This window comes from Homarus americanus, unplaced genomic scaffold (genome assembly GCF_018991925.1).
Source record: "Homarus americanus isolate GMGI-L3 unplaced genomic scaffold, GMGI_Hamer_2.0 scaffold31037, whole genome shotgun sequence".
NCBI lineage: Eukaryota > Metazoa > Arthropoda > Malacostraca > Decapoda > Nephropidae > Homarus > Homarus americanus.
This window is the reverse complement of record NW_024722227.1, coordinates 8,373,113-8,390,472: the sequence shown is the minus strand read 5'-3', so window position 1 is coordinate 8,390,472 and position 17,360 is coordinate 8,373,113. Positions and strand designations below refer to the sequence as shown.

The 17,360-nt window shown below is 35.7% G+C and overlaps 1 protein-coding gene across 1 annotated transcript in view; it reads left to right on the top strand.

Moving 5' to 3' along the window:
* The window catches only part of LOC121862361 (chondroitin sulfate N-acetylgalactosaminyltransferase 1-like), an 89,835-nt gene that overhangs the window by 61,230 nt on the left and 11,245 nt on the right, over positions 1-17,360 (top strand). The window contains exon 9 of the mRNA XM_042360600.1: positions 438-592. Within this exon, the coding sequence (XP_042216534.1) occupies positions 438-592 (155 nt within the window). The remainder of the gene's footprint in view (positions 1-437; positions 593-17,360) is intronic.

Genomic DNA, 17,360 nt, shown 5'->3' with positions numbered 1-17,360 from the left:
AATGTATGTAGTAAGTACATACTGGTAACCTTTTTCACTCAAATCCTAATGAAACATCACAATTAGAATACGGTGGTTGCTGTTAACCACATGTTGTATAAATAGTCACACCACCCAGACGAGGGAACACTCCCACCACGCTTCAGTGACGTCACTAGTGTTTACACTACACCAGCGAGTATAATTTGATGACATTACTTGAAGTGAATTGGCCTTATTTTAAAAAATCAAGGATGGTTGGTAAAGGACTACTGAGTCAGTGGGTAAGTGTCACATTTGGGGTACTGGTCTTATACAGCAAATAGAGCTCAAAAGCTACTTTTTAAATGGAAATTTTGGGGGGGGCGTCTTATGCACCCCGCCGCCTTATAGGCCGTGATATCGGTAGTTATTCAATATGCTTTAAACTTAAAAGAATTATTCCCCCTCCTCTACAGGAACTGGACCAATTGGTGATTTCTCGAGACACAGGATTCTGGCGTGACTTCGGCTATGGAATGACATGCCAATATAGATCAGATTTTTTTAGTGTTCAAGGTTTTGATGAAGATATTATAGGCTGGGGTGGTGAAGACGTCTTATTATATCGCAAGTAAGTTATAGGTAATTGCCTCTGTGAAACTGTCATGTACTGTATTGATAGAATGCAGAGGATAATTGAGTTGTACCCTAGTTTTGCATTATTTTCTACCTCGCCTATTGACCTAACAGATATTAAAGAGGGATTAACAGATCTTTTATGGAATATGAATTAGAGGGGTTTTGTTACAAATAAAATACCCATAGCAGTAAATACAGTACAGTACACAGAAGTTTACTGAAGGCTGTCAAGAGTCTTTATGATGAAAGCAAGATACAGGGTATGTGTCATGCGAGATAATATTTAGGAGTGTGGGTGGTTTGAGATAGTTTGGGAGTTCATCAGAGGGGTATGATGTTATCCTAGTTATTTGATGTCTATAGATGGAATTGAAAGTAAGAAGGGGTGATTGTGGAATGATATAAAGGCATGATAACACAGAGTGGGCGCAGATTATACTGTATTGTTAGCTGAATCTGAGAGAGTGGCAGTATAGTATTGTATATTCTGTTGAAGTTTACTGGAGAAAATGTTACAAAGGCTGGAAAAAATGAAGTAGAGAGGGGTACAAGCTTACTGTAATGTTACCATTACTGCAGAATAATTGAAGGTTATGAATAGATTTAAATATTTGGGAGAAATCTTTAACAATTGGGGAAGTATAAAAGCTGAAATTAACACACGAGTAATTCAGAAAGGTGGCTCCTTCTAGATCTTAATTAATGGGAAGACTGAGTGGAAAGTGTGGATGGAGACGGTTGTGAATCTCAGATATTTTAGAGTATAGAATAAACCCCATCTGTGTAAGAGTATCACAGTTCTTTATTGAGCACTAAACGAATTAAGAAACTTATTTTTCTATCAGGCCAGGTGCTTCTCTTATTGTAACTGAAGCTCTTCTTATGACTGCAGCTCTGTTTTAGAGTAGTTTTCATGTATCATTCATGCCTTTTGGGGTTTTTTGGAGGAAGTTAGATTGCATGTGAGTTGTAGGATAATCATTGATGAGCTTCAAAGGTATAGTTTTAAGGATATGCAAGGGCTTCTGAGATCAAGAAAGAGATATCTTTTATCACTATATGAAGTTAGAATTGATAGAGAACAATAAATGCAAGAATAAGACACTTATGTAACTTAACCTTGATCTCTACTATAAAGTCCACTGTAAAATTAAAAACATACCTATTGGTGATAGTTGTAATTTGGAATTGTCTATAAGATTTATAAGTCATTAATTTGATCTGTAAATATGTGTTTTTCCCACAAATCAGGAGAAATCTATAGACTGTACTGTATTAGAAAAGATCTGAGTATTCATAGGAAACTATCAGTATCTTAGGTTATGTGTTCCTGGTACTGCTGTACTAACTTCGGTGAGTTCTGTCTCAGTTGTTGAAGCATTGTAATAACATTATAATGTAAGCTGCAATTTTAAGTTTGAAGACTAAAAGCATATGTTATGTACATTATTGGTGTGTAAACAAATGAGTTATCTATATGTATCAACAGAAATTAAAAGAAACTGCCAGAAATTCAAGAAACTGCATATATTTTTTGTGGAAAGATAAGATTCATAGATGTCCAAAGTCACCAAAAGACAGGATGACTTTGGATGGGTCTGAGGTTACTTCAGACAACAGTGTTAATTCAATGGCTGTACAGGTACATGTTCTTGAAAACCCCATCGTAAATCGAGTTCATTATCACATGAGGTTCAGCAACGATGGATCGGGAGGGGTGTTCCTGGGGTCCGGACCCCTCCCCCTTTATCAGAAAATTCCAATACTTTTTCTTAAATGCAGTATTGTACTCGTGTGTTTTTGTATCGTAAAAAGTAATTAGTATTGACCTCAGAATATTTCTTAATATCAAGTGTACATGGCTCAAAAATGGCCTCAAAATACTGTGTGGGCTCGCTGTGCTTACTTGTTCCCCCATCCACAACTTTTTGGGCTGGAACCCCCCCCCCCTCCCCCCCTCCTTTGATATCCTGGATCTGTCCCTGGTTCAGTGAGATACGTTCCCAGTCAGTCTGACACGCACATGTATCACCGTAAAAATAATTCATACACTAATAAAATAAATAGAAAACATTTAAACCACTCACCACATCATTAAGAACAAGCTTGGTCATCATCACGTGTCCCCTTCGAGGCTAAGGGGACTCGTAAGTGAAGTGGAGACGTCACTCTGACTCCCACACAGCCTCAAGGGAGTCCAGAGAGGCTGGAGACACAGTAGGAGTCAGAGTTCTAGGAGGGTCTTTTACTATGGGGGCTGGAGGTGTAGGCTTCAGTCTTTCCTTAAATAAGGTGAAGCTCATGAGTGGGACTGGAGAGGTGTCAGATGAAGAGGGCCCTGCGTGGCTTCTGACCCCAGAAGTCGAGGGTTACGACTTTGAAAAATGAGGTGATTGTTGTCTGGTATGCCTCCTCCTTCTCAGGTATAGCTCCCTGCTGTAGCAAGGCATGACCTTCTCCACAAGTGCCCTCACAAATGAATTCCTGTTGAAATTGGGGTCATCATCAGCAAGAAGCTCCATTGCAGAGTTCACACAGTCAATGACAGTGCCCAACACCTTCAAAGTCAGCATCATGGATGCAGGGTTTTCTTCCTCACTTGCTGACTTCTCAACTGCTTGCTGCTGTTCCAGGAGCAGCTGGTCCTCTGTGCTGAGCTCCTCAGAGTGGCTCTCAAAGACCTCATCCACATTCCCCTGGACAACCTCCTGAAAACCAGCCTCCATGGAGATGCTGGCGATGTCGCGGTGTGCAGCTACAACATTGGTGAAGCCGCCAAAATTACGCATGCTCTCCAGCCACACTTTCCTCCACACGTCATTCATGCATCTCTGTGTAACCTCCTTCCATGACTAGTTGATGTTGTGTATGGCATACTTGATGTTGTATTTATGCCAGAATTCTTTGATGGTCAGCTTTCCCTCTTCATCTGTCACCTCAAACAGCTGCATCATCAACCTCCTCTAGTAGTAGGCCACCAAGGTTGCAATGATGCCCTGATCCATCGGCTGGATGAATGAGTTGGTGTTGGGGGCAGGAACATCACAGCGATGTTGTCTGTCCACTCACCCATTGTAAGTGGGTGTGAAGTTGCATTGTTGAGGATCAGGAGAAACTTATTGGATGATGTTCTGCTCAGCAGCATACTAGGTGCTTGGAGAGGTAGCCAACCACATAACTCCACTCCTTCACCTCCACCTCACAATATCAAGCTTCACCTCCAGAAACACAGTTTTCCTGGTTTCCTTGGCAACATGCTTGCTAGACATAAACAAAGTTACACTGCTCACTTCAATCACAAAAACAGGGCAAAAGCACCAATCACAAAAACAGTAAAAGCACTTCACAATTACAAAAACAGAGTACAATCTTAACATTAGTTATGTCCTCTCACTGTAAGAAAAAAAATCTGATAACGCAACAATAATGAGAGCAGCCGACACTGCTCACATCATGTTCATAAAAACAGAGCCAAAGCACTTTTCAGTCACAGAAAACAGCGAAAATTATTTTACATTCACCAAAACAAGAGTACAATCTGAACATTAGTGATGTCCTCACTATAAGGGGGAAAAAAACACCAATGATAAGTAACAACAACGATACTGACCAATAATGATTGAGTTACATGATCACGGGCAGATGCACCGGGTGGCGGCGCACGGGTAGATGACACTGCAGCTGAAGTGCAGCAAGAGACATGTTTCCTATTCCCCAAGTTAGTGAGTTTGGCCGTACGATGGCCATCGTTGATGCAAATTTTTTTTTCGTATACACAGTCGACCCTCGTTAATTCGGACTAATAGGGGGGGAAGGGTGTCCGTTTTAGCCGATTGTCCGAATTAACCGATTTAGGGGTTAATATTGCATTATATTTCAAAGTCATTGTTTTCGTCACGATTTTATCCCACTTTCCACTGTAATACGTACGTAATTTCAGCAAAAATATTACATTTCCGTGAATGTATTATATCAAGCACAGTATGAATAGAATATCATTGTAATATAACAGTATTTTAACCGAAAACTAGTAAAAAAACGAATAACATCTCAAGAACATCGGAAGCTTAGGTAAAGTCTTTTGTTTTCGTTATGTATTTTATCCTATTTTACATTGAAATACATTTCAGCAAAACTACTATTTATTTCCGGGAATATATTCATTCAGGCGCAGTTTAGGTAAAATATACATGTGATGTAACAGTTTTTTAACTGAAAACGATTCGAAAAACACGTGTGCCGTCTAGCTGATACGCAACAGCTGGTGGTGCGTCTTGCGTCGTTGTAAACAATAGGAGGTTGAAGTAGATTACCGGGTATTATATTAAGTGTGAAATATCAAAAAGGTTTTTATTACCGGTATTTTTTATAGATCAATGAGAACTGTGATACCGTATATGATATGATAAGTTAGCCTGTGCTAAGAACTTCAACATAGACTACTGAAAACACGTTGTAAGGTAATTTAGCCTATTGTAAGTTGGTGAGCTTCATTTGCTGAAGGAACTGCACAACTTTTCATTACTAATTGGTACATATTTTACGTTTCCATTGTTTACTGGCAGTAAATGGTAAATATTTTTCATGTCTGAAGCTAAAAGTTGCATCCCCCCCCCACACTAGTGGTGGAGATGTTACATTTAACCAAAAAGACGCTGGTGTTTTATCCCAGCAGTGGGTGGACCAGCATTTTAGCTTAAGGTCCGCATAGGTAATATTCCTAAAAATCTTAAAAAAAAGTTAAGTTCAGATTTTGCTCAATTTTCCGAAAATCCGGATTAAAGGGAAGATGCCGAAGTAGACTGTAGGTGTTCTTATCACCATCAATAAAGTGAAATATTGTTAATTGAGACATTGTTAATTGAAGTTTATCTGTACCTGTTAGAGTCTAGCTGGACAGTTTGGGGGTGGCTTTGGAAATCAATGATTTTAGAAAAAAAGGGGGGCAAAAATGTGCAGCAACAAAATTACATCTAAGTACAGTACTCCCTCTTTATCGACGGGGGTTACGTTCTGTAAACGGCAGTCGATAAAGAAACCGTCGATACCGTGATGGTTACGTAATTTTTCTAACTATTATTAGCATATGTTGAATAAATGTACCTTTAAGCATTAATGCGTTTCCTTTACACATAACCTTAAATAATAGTGTATAAATAATAATATAATAAGTGGACAAAAATACTAGCAAACTTACGATTTCATTTATTGAAGTGAACATCGGTCCTTACAGTAAACAAAACAGTGTACAGTAGGCTACAGTAAAAGTCCAAAAATCCGGATGCCCAAGGCAAATTGTTTACCATTTATTATTACAACACTTTACACTGAAACGCGGGTAGTTTCAACAAAAATATTGTATATTTCCATTCAAGTATTTATTCAAGTCAATTAGGAGGGAATATTATTGTAATACAACAGTTTTTTTAACTAAACCATTCGAAAAGTGATTACGGTAACATCTTTTGAACGAAAGAAAGCGCAAGTCATTGTTTTCGTCACGATTTGATCCCACTTTCCACTGTAATACGTACGTCATTTTAGCAAAAATATTACATTTCCGTGAATGTATTATATCAAGCACAGTATGAATACTAGAATATCATTGTAATATAACAGAATTTTAACCGAAAACTATTAAAAAAACGAGTAACATCTCAAGAACATCGGAAGCTTAGGTAAAGTCTTTTGTTTCCGTCATGTATTTTATCCTATTTTACATTGAAATACATCACGTTTCAACAAACTACTGTACCGATTAGAAAAACCATTGTACCCTCTAGCCCTGTTCAAGGAGAGTTTGGGGCTTATTTTGGTGCTCTGACGACCAGCAAGGAAAATGATTTTTGATGGATTTTAATAAATATTCAGAAATATAGTGTCACGTAATATTTATTCAAGTCAATTAGGAGGGAATATTATTGTAATACAACAGTTTTTTAACTAAACCATTCGAAAAGCGATTTCGGTAACATCTTTTGAAGGAAAGAAATCGAAAGTCATTGTTTTCGTCACGATTTTATCCCACTTTCCACTGTAATCTGTACGTAATTTTAGCAAAAATATTACATTTCGTGAATGTATTATATCAAGCACAGTATGAATAGAATATCATTGTAATATAACAGAATTTTAACCGAAAACTATTAAAAAAACGAGTAACATCTCAAGAACATCGGAAGCATAGGTAAAGTCTTTTGTTTTCGACATGTATTTTATCCTATTTTACATTGAAATACATCACGTTTCAGCAAAACTACTATTTATTTCCGAGAATATATTCATTCAGGCGCAGTTTAGGTAAAATATACGTGTGATGTAATAATTTTTTAACTGAAAACGATTCGAAAAACACGTAGCCTGTAGCCCTGTTCAAGGAGAGGACTGGGAGAAGCTGTTTGGTGCCAAAATAAAAATTCGGCTAAATAATCCGTCGATAATCGAAACCGTGGATAAAAAATCCGTCGATAAAGAGGATGCTGGCCTCCATGTAAAGTCAAAAAGGGAAGAAGAGTCAAGAGAAGAGAAAAAATTTCAAAATTGTATTACGTGAAAATAACATGCTGCAATTATTTGGGACATTGGTGCACATTATGCATGCACTTGTTTTACCCCCTGAGCTATACATTACTCTTTTTTATCATTATTTACTTTTATCCTCTTCACCACTGATTGGCTCATTAGCTGCTTGAGTGATTGGTCATATATCTGTTATGCACTGTTGGCAAATACTGGGCATGCACTGGCTCCTGAATGTACCTGAACCTCCTCTAGTGTTGGTCAAGTCTGGTCTTGAAACAGCTCACACTCGGTGCCGTCACAACACTTTCTGGCAGATTGTTCCATGAGTTCACAACTTTCACTCCATAAAAAGTTTGCCCTCACAGTTTTTTTGGATTTGTGGCTTCTTCAACCTTGAGCTGTGACCTCTTGTGGGATGAGTGTTACTGTACAAGTTTTATATCGTGCAGTCTTGCAAATATGCATGACTAATATTTGGATTGTGCCTCCCAAGTCATTTTTGAGCTGTCCAAAGTCTAAGACAATTTTCACATACAGTACCTTCTTTCAAGTCACATTTTCAGGTATAAAGTAATACCCCGATTTACGCGGTCAATTGAACCCGCAGAGGTCCGCGTAAAACGAGAAACGCGTAAATGGAATAACAGAACACATGGGATTAATTGAAATAGAGACTGAGCCGACTCCCAAACTCCACTTTTTCCGACACAATACCTATGTTGTAGTAAAAACATCATCTTAATTTTTTGATGGTATGCACACACAATTAATATTTAAGAGAAATACAGTCGCCAGGTTAATGTCCATTCAAATAATGGACTCAACTCCCCTCCTCTCTTCCCACGCTTGCTGGCTACTCCCTCTCTGAGAAATGTTTGGGTGAAAATTCTAGATTTTAAGGTATAGTAATAAATAATACCTCAAACTAAAGTTAGGATATTATAATTGACATTGCTGGATTCCTTGCAAGACCAGGAATATTTTGAATATACACGTCATATATTTTGCACAAAAGATAACATATTTGCTCTGAGTAAAGAAAATTCTTACATTAGATCTAAAATTTGTATGTCTAATGCAAAATCTATGATGTTTATATTCAAAATGATTATCATATTGTAAGAATTCCAGCAATGTAAATTATATTCTGGCCTGGTAATTTGTATGAATTTTATGAGCTAAATAAAAAAATTATACTTCACCCGCGTATATGAGTAGATGCACCATGTAAAGTGGGAATTCCGGTTCTGGCAGGGTACCGCGTAAATGTAGAAACGCGTAAACGAGAACCGCGTAAAGCGGGGTATTACTGTATAGGAGATATCAAGTAACCCAAATTGTTTCAAAATTTTAAATAGTAATGTTTCTAATATTCTTTGCCACTTATAGTACTCTGTGTACTCGTGTATGCTCCTGCCAGAGAAAGTTTTGCAATACCGTATATACTCGTCTATAACCCCCCTTCGTATATAGGTCGACCCCGATTTTATGACCAAGAAATCGTTAATTTATGATATTCCTCGTTTATAGGTCGACCCAAGTTTTTGAGGGTAAAGGAACAACAAAACCTTCAGAGAAACACTACGTCCTATAAACTTGTTTACCATTTATTATCACGACACTTTACACTGAAACGCGGGTAGTTTCAACAAAAATATTGTATATTTCCATTCAAGTATTTATTCAAGTCAATTGGGAGGGAATATTATTGTAATACAACAGTTTTTTAACTAAACCATTCGAAAAGTGATTACGGTAACATCTTTTGAACGAAAGAAAGCCAAAGTCATTGTTTTCGTCACGATTTTATCCCACTTTCCACTGTAATACGTACGTCATTTCAGCAAAAAATATTACATTTCCGTGAATGTATTATATCAAGCACAGTATAAATAGAATATCATTGTAATATAACAGAATTTTAACCGAAAACTATTAAAAAAACGAATAACATCTCGAGAACATCGGAAGCTTAGGTAAAGTCTTTTGTTTTCGACATGTATTTTATCCTATTTTACATTGAAATACATCATGTTTCAGCAAAACTACTATTTATTTCCAAGAATATATTTATTCAGGCGCAGTTTAGGTAAAATATACGTGTGATGTAACAGTTTTTTAACTGAAAACGATTCGAAAAACACGTGTGCCGTCTAGCCTTGTTCAAGGAGAGGACTGGGAGAAGCTGTTTGGTGCTGCAGACGATGACAAAGAAAATGATTTTGGTGGATTTTAATGAAAATATTCAGAAATATGGTATCGTAATATTTATTCAAGTCAATTAGGATATTATTGTAATACAATACAACAGTTTTTTAACTAAACCATTCGAAAAGTGATTACGGTAACATCTTTTGAACGAAACAAAGCGAAAGTCATTGTTTTCATCACAATTTTATCCCACTTTCCACTGTAATACGTATGTCATTTCAGCAGAAAATATTACATTTCCGTGAAGGTATTATATCAACCACAGTATGAATAGAATATCACTAATATAACAGTATTTTAACCGAAAACTATTAAAAATACGAGTAACATATCTTGAACATCGGAAGGTTAGGTAAAGTCTTTTGTTTTCATGTACTGTAGTTTATCCTAATTTACATTGAAATACATCACGTTTCAGCAAAACTACTATTTATTTCTGAGAATATGGAAATGTAATATTTTTGCTGAAATGACGTACGTATTCAGTGGAAAGTGGGATAAAATCGTGACAAAAACAATGACTCGCTTTCTTTCGTTCAAAAGATGTTACCGTAATCGCTTTTCGAATGGTTTTCAGTTAAAAACTGTTATATTACAATAATATTCTATCCTAATTCACTTGTGATGTAAAAGTTTTTTAACTGAAAACGATTCGAAAAACACGTGTACTGTCTAACTGATACGGCAGAGCCCTGGTCGCGAAGGCTTTGTGTTTGCATCGGCCCTTCTTAAGCAGCTTTTAATTTTAGCGTACGTTGAAATTGTGTTTACCGGTGTATTCTTATTTTCTTGCTTCTTATTTTCCAGAAATATGACAAGTTTTTATATAATACAATGTTACGGTACTTTTAATTTACAAGTATTCATTTTTAAAAATACAGAAGACACCAAACAAATACTATTACGGATATTTGCGTGACTCTCCCGCCAAAAAAGACCAAACAGCTGGTACTCTCTCCCTCAGCCCTACCAAAAATAGCCCAACATCTTTCTTGTTTATTCTCTTCCAATTTCTCACTTTAACTGGTATTTTTTACTTCATATTGCCTACATCAGATAAACTACAGTAATTGAGGTTAGATATTGTTATAAATTTGATTACCGGGTCCTGGCAGGTACCGTTAGAACCACCTGACCCTACCAACAGTGTTGCAAGTCAGACAGCATTTTTTTTTTTACATTTTTGGTGTCTCCATTTGTTAATTTTTTTTCTGTGGGGTTTGCACAATAGTATACTGTTTTACCTACAGTATTGTAAAACGATTTGGGAAAAGAAATACTCGGTAACTTAAAATTTTAAAAGGAAAATTTTGAAACTGGCAACTGTGTGTAGATGACCTGACTCACATCATATTGATGTTTCAAATTTAATTAACAAAAAGTTATGTATCTATAAATAAACTTTTAAAAATGAATACTTTATGTTCTACATACTCCTGTGCATACCATACCATGCATTTGGCTACTTTGGGCTTGCTATGATGACGCAAGAGATCTGCCCTGGCAACTGTACCGACACTCACAGCGGGTGGTGAGTTGGTGCGTCGTTTCCATTGTTTACTGGTAGTTACTGGTAAATATTTTTCAACCTAACGAAACTATTACCCGTATAGAGGTCGACCCCCAACTTTTTGCCCAAAAATTTGGTCTTAAGAACTCGTTCGTGCTATACAAGTTATATATCTGATTTAAATTTTTAAAAATGGATTTTGATTACCGGTGTTGCTTCTTTTCATTATTTGTACTTTGAACTAGCAAATGATGCTCACATATGCAAACTATATATACTGTAGTTAAGGCAACATTTTAGTGCTAAGATAACTTAGCTTGCTGCAACTGTCTGCAAACTGTCACTCTTCGGTTTTTACTTCCAAATTGTGTCTAAAAGCCACCCCTGTTCATAATCACCCCATCTTACGGTAATGCAAATATGTAAAATTTGTCACTGATATTGCTAAGTTCCTACATAATTGCTATTGTATGTGCTCATCAGTTAATAGTCTTTGAGGGTTATTGATGAGAAAATGTTATGCTGTCCCTGTGTTTTAAAGGTTGTGAAGAACTGTTACAGTTTATTGAAACCTTCTTTGAACAGTATTTATTAATTTCTTGATAACTCTACTTTTCACTGCAAATCTTTCTAGATGACATTTATATACACCCACCTCTCGTTTTACTTGGGGGTTACATTCTTGAAAACCACGCAATTCAAAAACACGTAAATTAAACATAATTTTCACATAAGAATACATGTAAATGGTACAGGTTAGGGAACCATCATACTTTAGTACAGAATGCGAACAGTGCTCTCATTTAAACCAAGCATGACAACCTCCGACACGCACTCTCCTCTCTGAAGGCGGGTGATGACATTTAACTTCCGCGTCCATTGCGTTGTTTGTTTGTGCTTTTTTAGCTTTAGAAGCCCCAGAGGAGGCAGATGGACATTTTCCAGACATGCTCAATGGGGAAAACAGCATTTAACACAAAAAAGGTACGTGATAAAAAACTTAATGCAAATTAGAGCGAAAAGTGGTGCTGGTGTGAACTGAGAAAGCGATATGCAGGGAGCTTTATGGGTGCCGTCTCAGTTGTTGTACAGAATACTTCATTATCTTCATCATTAGTAGTACTAATCTTTATTATTACATTATTATTAATAATAATATTAAAATCGTTGATGTTGATATGACTACGACTTTAGAGTAATAACTTACAAGCACCTCACCAGGCATCACATGCGACTCCACTACCAGGCGACCAGGTGAATACGTGCGGCAAATTTAAATTGTCTTGACCGCGTTATTTAAAAAATAGGTGTGCGTAAATTAGCTTTTGGTATTAATCAGACAACCGCGTTATTCCAAAAACTCTCAAATAAAACGCGAGTTACCTGTACTGTATTGCAATAAGTTTGAGGTTCATAATTATATTTGAAGAGTATTATCCTTATATTGTACCTGTATACAGTAACATTTTATAATGAAAAGAGAAACAAAAGTGATATCTTTGTTAGCCAGAACAATTGGTGCAGAACACTTCCGGAGATGAGAGATTTCCGGGTAACAAAACAACCCTCTCGAAGCTGGAAAAAAAATCCCTTATTCCCGGAATTTTCCGGGTGCATTTTTCTCAGAAGTTCAAAAAATTGCACATTACATCATCTCTCGACCCGGAAAATTCCCCTCCCTGGAATTTTCTCAGAAGTTTTCAGAATGATGCATTAATTTGTTTATCAAAGCGGAAAAAGTCCATCTCTTAAAAAGTCATCCCTAAATTTTTGGGTAATGAAAAAAAATTTCTCAGAATTTCCAGAAAATGCACATGATTTTCATCTCTCAAACCCTGTGGAAAAAATAACAAATAAAATCCCCGGAATTTTCCAGGGACTGGGAAAATTTTCTTGAAATTTTCCAGAGAATGTGCTCCCACCAATTGTTCCCAAAGCTGTTATTTTTCAGAAAATTCCAACTTTGGGAACAATTTTCTGAGAAAATTTCAATTCCAGCTATCAGAGAGCTACAGTTAAGAGGAATTCTGTTTAACAGAGATATTAATGCATTAATGTTCCCTCTACCCTTAAGGTGTAGTACAGTAATATCTTTGTTAGCCGGAATCCCTCAAACCCAGAACTCTCCGTTAGCCGGAATTGAAATTTTCTCGGAAAATTGTTCCCAAAGCTTGAAATTTTACGGAAAATTCTGGCACAGGAACAATTATCAGGAGATGAAGATGAAATCAGGCATTTTCGGAAATTCCGGAAAATTCCAGGGATGAGAATTTTTCCTGCTTTCAGAGAGTCTTCTCGTTACCCAGAAATCTCTTATTCCCAGAAGTGCAAATGCACTGAGGTATAGTACTGTATATACTGTACAGTGATCCCTCACTTTATGCGGTCAATTGAACCCACGGCGGCCCGCGTAAAGTGAACAACATAACATATGGGATTAATTGAAATAGAGACCGGGCCGACCCCCAAACTCCACTTTTTCAGACACAATACCTATGTTGTAGTAAAAATAACTTCTTAATTTTATGATGGTATGCACACACAATTAATAATTAAGAAATATCAATAATATTAGGTTTTTTAACACTCATTAGTAGAAAAGATGGCTGGGCACACGGGGATGGGGGTTTGGTTCGAGGCAGAGGGCAGATTATTGGCCTCACCTGTATCACTTGTATCAATTGTATCACTATCAACACCAGAGGCTTACAGGGCCTCTTTGTCAAACCCTCAAAGTCCATATAAGTCCATATCCTCACTATCATTATCACTATCACTGACTTGGGCCGGCTGTGGTGGGTGGCGGGTGAAGAACTCGGTAATGTTTTGATGACTGGGCGACCTTGTGCTTACCCTGCTCGCGCTTTCTCCGCGTAAAAGGGTACACACACCGCGGAAAGTGAGCATTCCAGTTTCGGCAGGGTACCGCATAAACGTGGGAACACGTAAAGTGGGACCACGTAAAGCGAGGGTTGACTGTATACCCATGGCTTAGTGAATTTTCTGCTCTGAATGGCAGCAAACATCTTGCAGGAGCACTCTTTATTCAAAATACTATCGTTGCAAGAGTAGCTGTGTTGAGAGCACCTTGACTCTACCAGAAATGTGACAAAGTGACTCTGTCATGGGGACTGGTGACCTGTCACTATCATGCCTCTCAATCAAAAATAGTCATTTTTGAATTCAGTCCCCCATTCATGACTCATTTCTTGAGAAGTCTTTTACTGTGAGCCTTCTGTGCACTATTAGTCTTTCCCACCAACACAAAATCTAACTGTGTTCTATCTTCTCCATTTACATTTTTGAATTCCTTTCTTTTTGAACCATGTATTCACCATTACCAACCATCTCTCTACATAAGGAGAATATATTGTGGCTTCAAAATACCAGGCTTTATACAGTTAGTATTACTTGCCTGTATGACCACTGTTATTTCGTGACTCTAATTAATTGAAGTGCTGCTTCAAAAACATTTTAGAATTGTTTTGATATTGTATAAACACACACACAGAAATACAGTATATATATATATATATATATATATATATATATATATATATATATATATATATATATATATATATATATATATATATATATATATATATATATATATATATATATATATATATATATATATATATATATATATATATATATATATATATATATATATATATATATATATATATATATATATATACAGTTTACCCCCTAACGCGGTTTCATACAACGTTTTTATCATATCTGTGATTGCTTTCGCTGAAGTTGAACTTTCATAACACGGATTTTTTCACATATCACGGTGAGTGTCCTGTCGAGCATATTTTAGATTTGCCCCACCACACCCTGCCTGACTGCCTGTTTTAGCTCATAAAATTCATACAAATTACCCGGCCAGAATATAATTTACATTGCTGGAATTCTTATACTGTAATTTGGTGATCATTTTGAATAGAAACATCATATATTTTGCATTAGACATACAAATTTTAGATAAAATGTTTTTCTGAGTAAATATGTTATCTTTTGTGCAAAATATATGACATTTATATTCAAAATATTCCTAATCTTACAAGGAATCCAGCATCAATTATATTATCCTAACTTTAATCTGAGGTATTATTTAATACAAAATGTATAAATTTATTTTTTCACATCTCGAAGGAGGATTGGTGGGGTGGGGGAGAGGGTTGGACGGCGTGGTTGGAGGAGCAAGGTGGGGCAAGTTGACAGATAGTGTCGTGAAGATTATTTTTTTATTAACTGAAGATATTTGTTTTTGCTCATAAAATTACATACAAATTACGGTCAGAATATAATTTACATTGCTGGAATTCTTATAATTTGGTGTTGAATATAAACATCATATTTGCATTGAACACCATATTTTAGATAAAATTTTTCTCTGAGTAATTATGTTATCTTGTGCAAAATATATGACATTTATATTAAAATATTCCTAATCTACAAGGAATCCAGCAATGTCAATTAAATATCCTAACTTTAGTTTATTATTTAATTAATTTAGTGGTTTTCCAAAATTTCTCAGAGAGGGAAAAGCGGCAGTGTATGGTGTGAGAGGAGGAGTTGAATTCCATTATTTGAATGGACATTCTTGGCGACTGTATTTCTCTATTTCTCTTAAGTATTAATTGTATTACATCATTAAAATTAAGATGTTATTTTACTACAACATAGGTATGTATAAAGGAGTTGGGGTCGGGCAGTTTTCTATTGGAATTAATCCATATGTTCTGTTTGTTCACTTAACAGATTTCATACATGGGACCCTCTGGGTTCAATTGACAGTTAAGTAGGAATACAACCATATGTATATATATATATATATATATATATATATATATATATATATATATATATATATATATATATATATATATATATATATATATATATATATATATATATATATATATATATATATATATATATATATATATATATATATATATATATATATATATATATATATATATATATATATATATATATTATTATTATTAAAATCATGACCTCACCAGCAGGAATCAGACCTCGCCCTGGGTGTGACTCAAGACGCTTGCAGCTAGGCCACAGGACACTAAAGCAGTTCTAGACTCTGTATATTTCACACAAAGCCTGTTCATCGAGCTGATGGGGCCGTGAACCTCATTGCCCAGTAGGTTGAGGTTGATTCCTTGCTGGTGAGGTAGTTGATTATATGTTTCCAGAAAGTCCGGCGTGTTATATGGACTAAAAATGAAGTATATATATACCTCGCGTTTCATACCAGCTGGATTCGGTAAAATGCTACTGACACCACATAAAGGCGGGCAGTTTCCCAATGAGGTTCCGGAGCATCAGCTCGATGAACGGCTTTGTGTGAGAATATAACAAGTCTAGCTGCTTTTAGTGTCCTTGTGGCCTGGCAGTAGCGTTCCCTAAGTCACCCAGTAGGTGCGAGGTTGGTTTACTTGTAAAAGTTGTTGATTATATATTCAAAGTCATGTTATATGACTAAAATGATATGTATATATATATATATATATATATATATATATATATATATATATATATATATATATATATATATATATATATATATATATATATATATATATATATATATATATATATATATATATATATATATATATATAGGGTATGCTATAGATGGTGAACTACAGACCTTGTTGCCATTAGATACTCGATATTTTAATCCGTTCAGGCTCCCTCCTACCCCTTACTAGAGAAATTGTAAAGTGCATAATATGCATCTAAACCCCTGAATAAAGGCGTCGACAATACTTATGTAAAAAAACAATAAATTAGTAAAAAAAAAAAAAAAAAAAAAATTTAAAATAATATTCATTTATGCAGGAGTTTAGTTCGTTATAGCATTCTCAAATTTATAAATAAAACCGTTAGGTATAGGAATATTTGTAGAAAATGGGATCCGTTAGATTATGGCATACTTACTATATATATATAAGATGGTAAAATCCAAAAAAAACCTTAACGCCTGGATGAGCTCTCCAGTCTAGGCAGTCCAAAATTTGTTTAAAAACAAAATCCATTCTTCTTGTTTTTCTTTTGGCCGAAAAGGTCAACCCAACTTTCTCATTTGATGTTTGGATGACTATTGAGAAATTTTTCTCCGTTAGAAATCATTGCAAATTCGTTTAGCCTTTCCCCACAGTTCATGAGTATATCAGAAAAGTTTTCTTCTTTAATGTGTTGAAAGCAGCATTCAGGCTCTAATGTAGTCATAGGAATTGTCAAGGAGGTTTTCAGTTTAGCAATCTCACTAAGAACACATCTGAATTGGCTTTTCAAGATAAATTTCCTTGGAGTTAATTAACCTGCTATATTCATCATCTCCAGGACCTACTGTGAGATATAGAGTTCAGTTTCAAATTTTTTCTTCCTCAATCATAGGATGTAAACACAGTGGTCAATCCCTATCTCTTCTGTAGGCAGTTTATTCTGCAAACTAATTACCATGGCGTCTTTG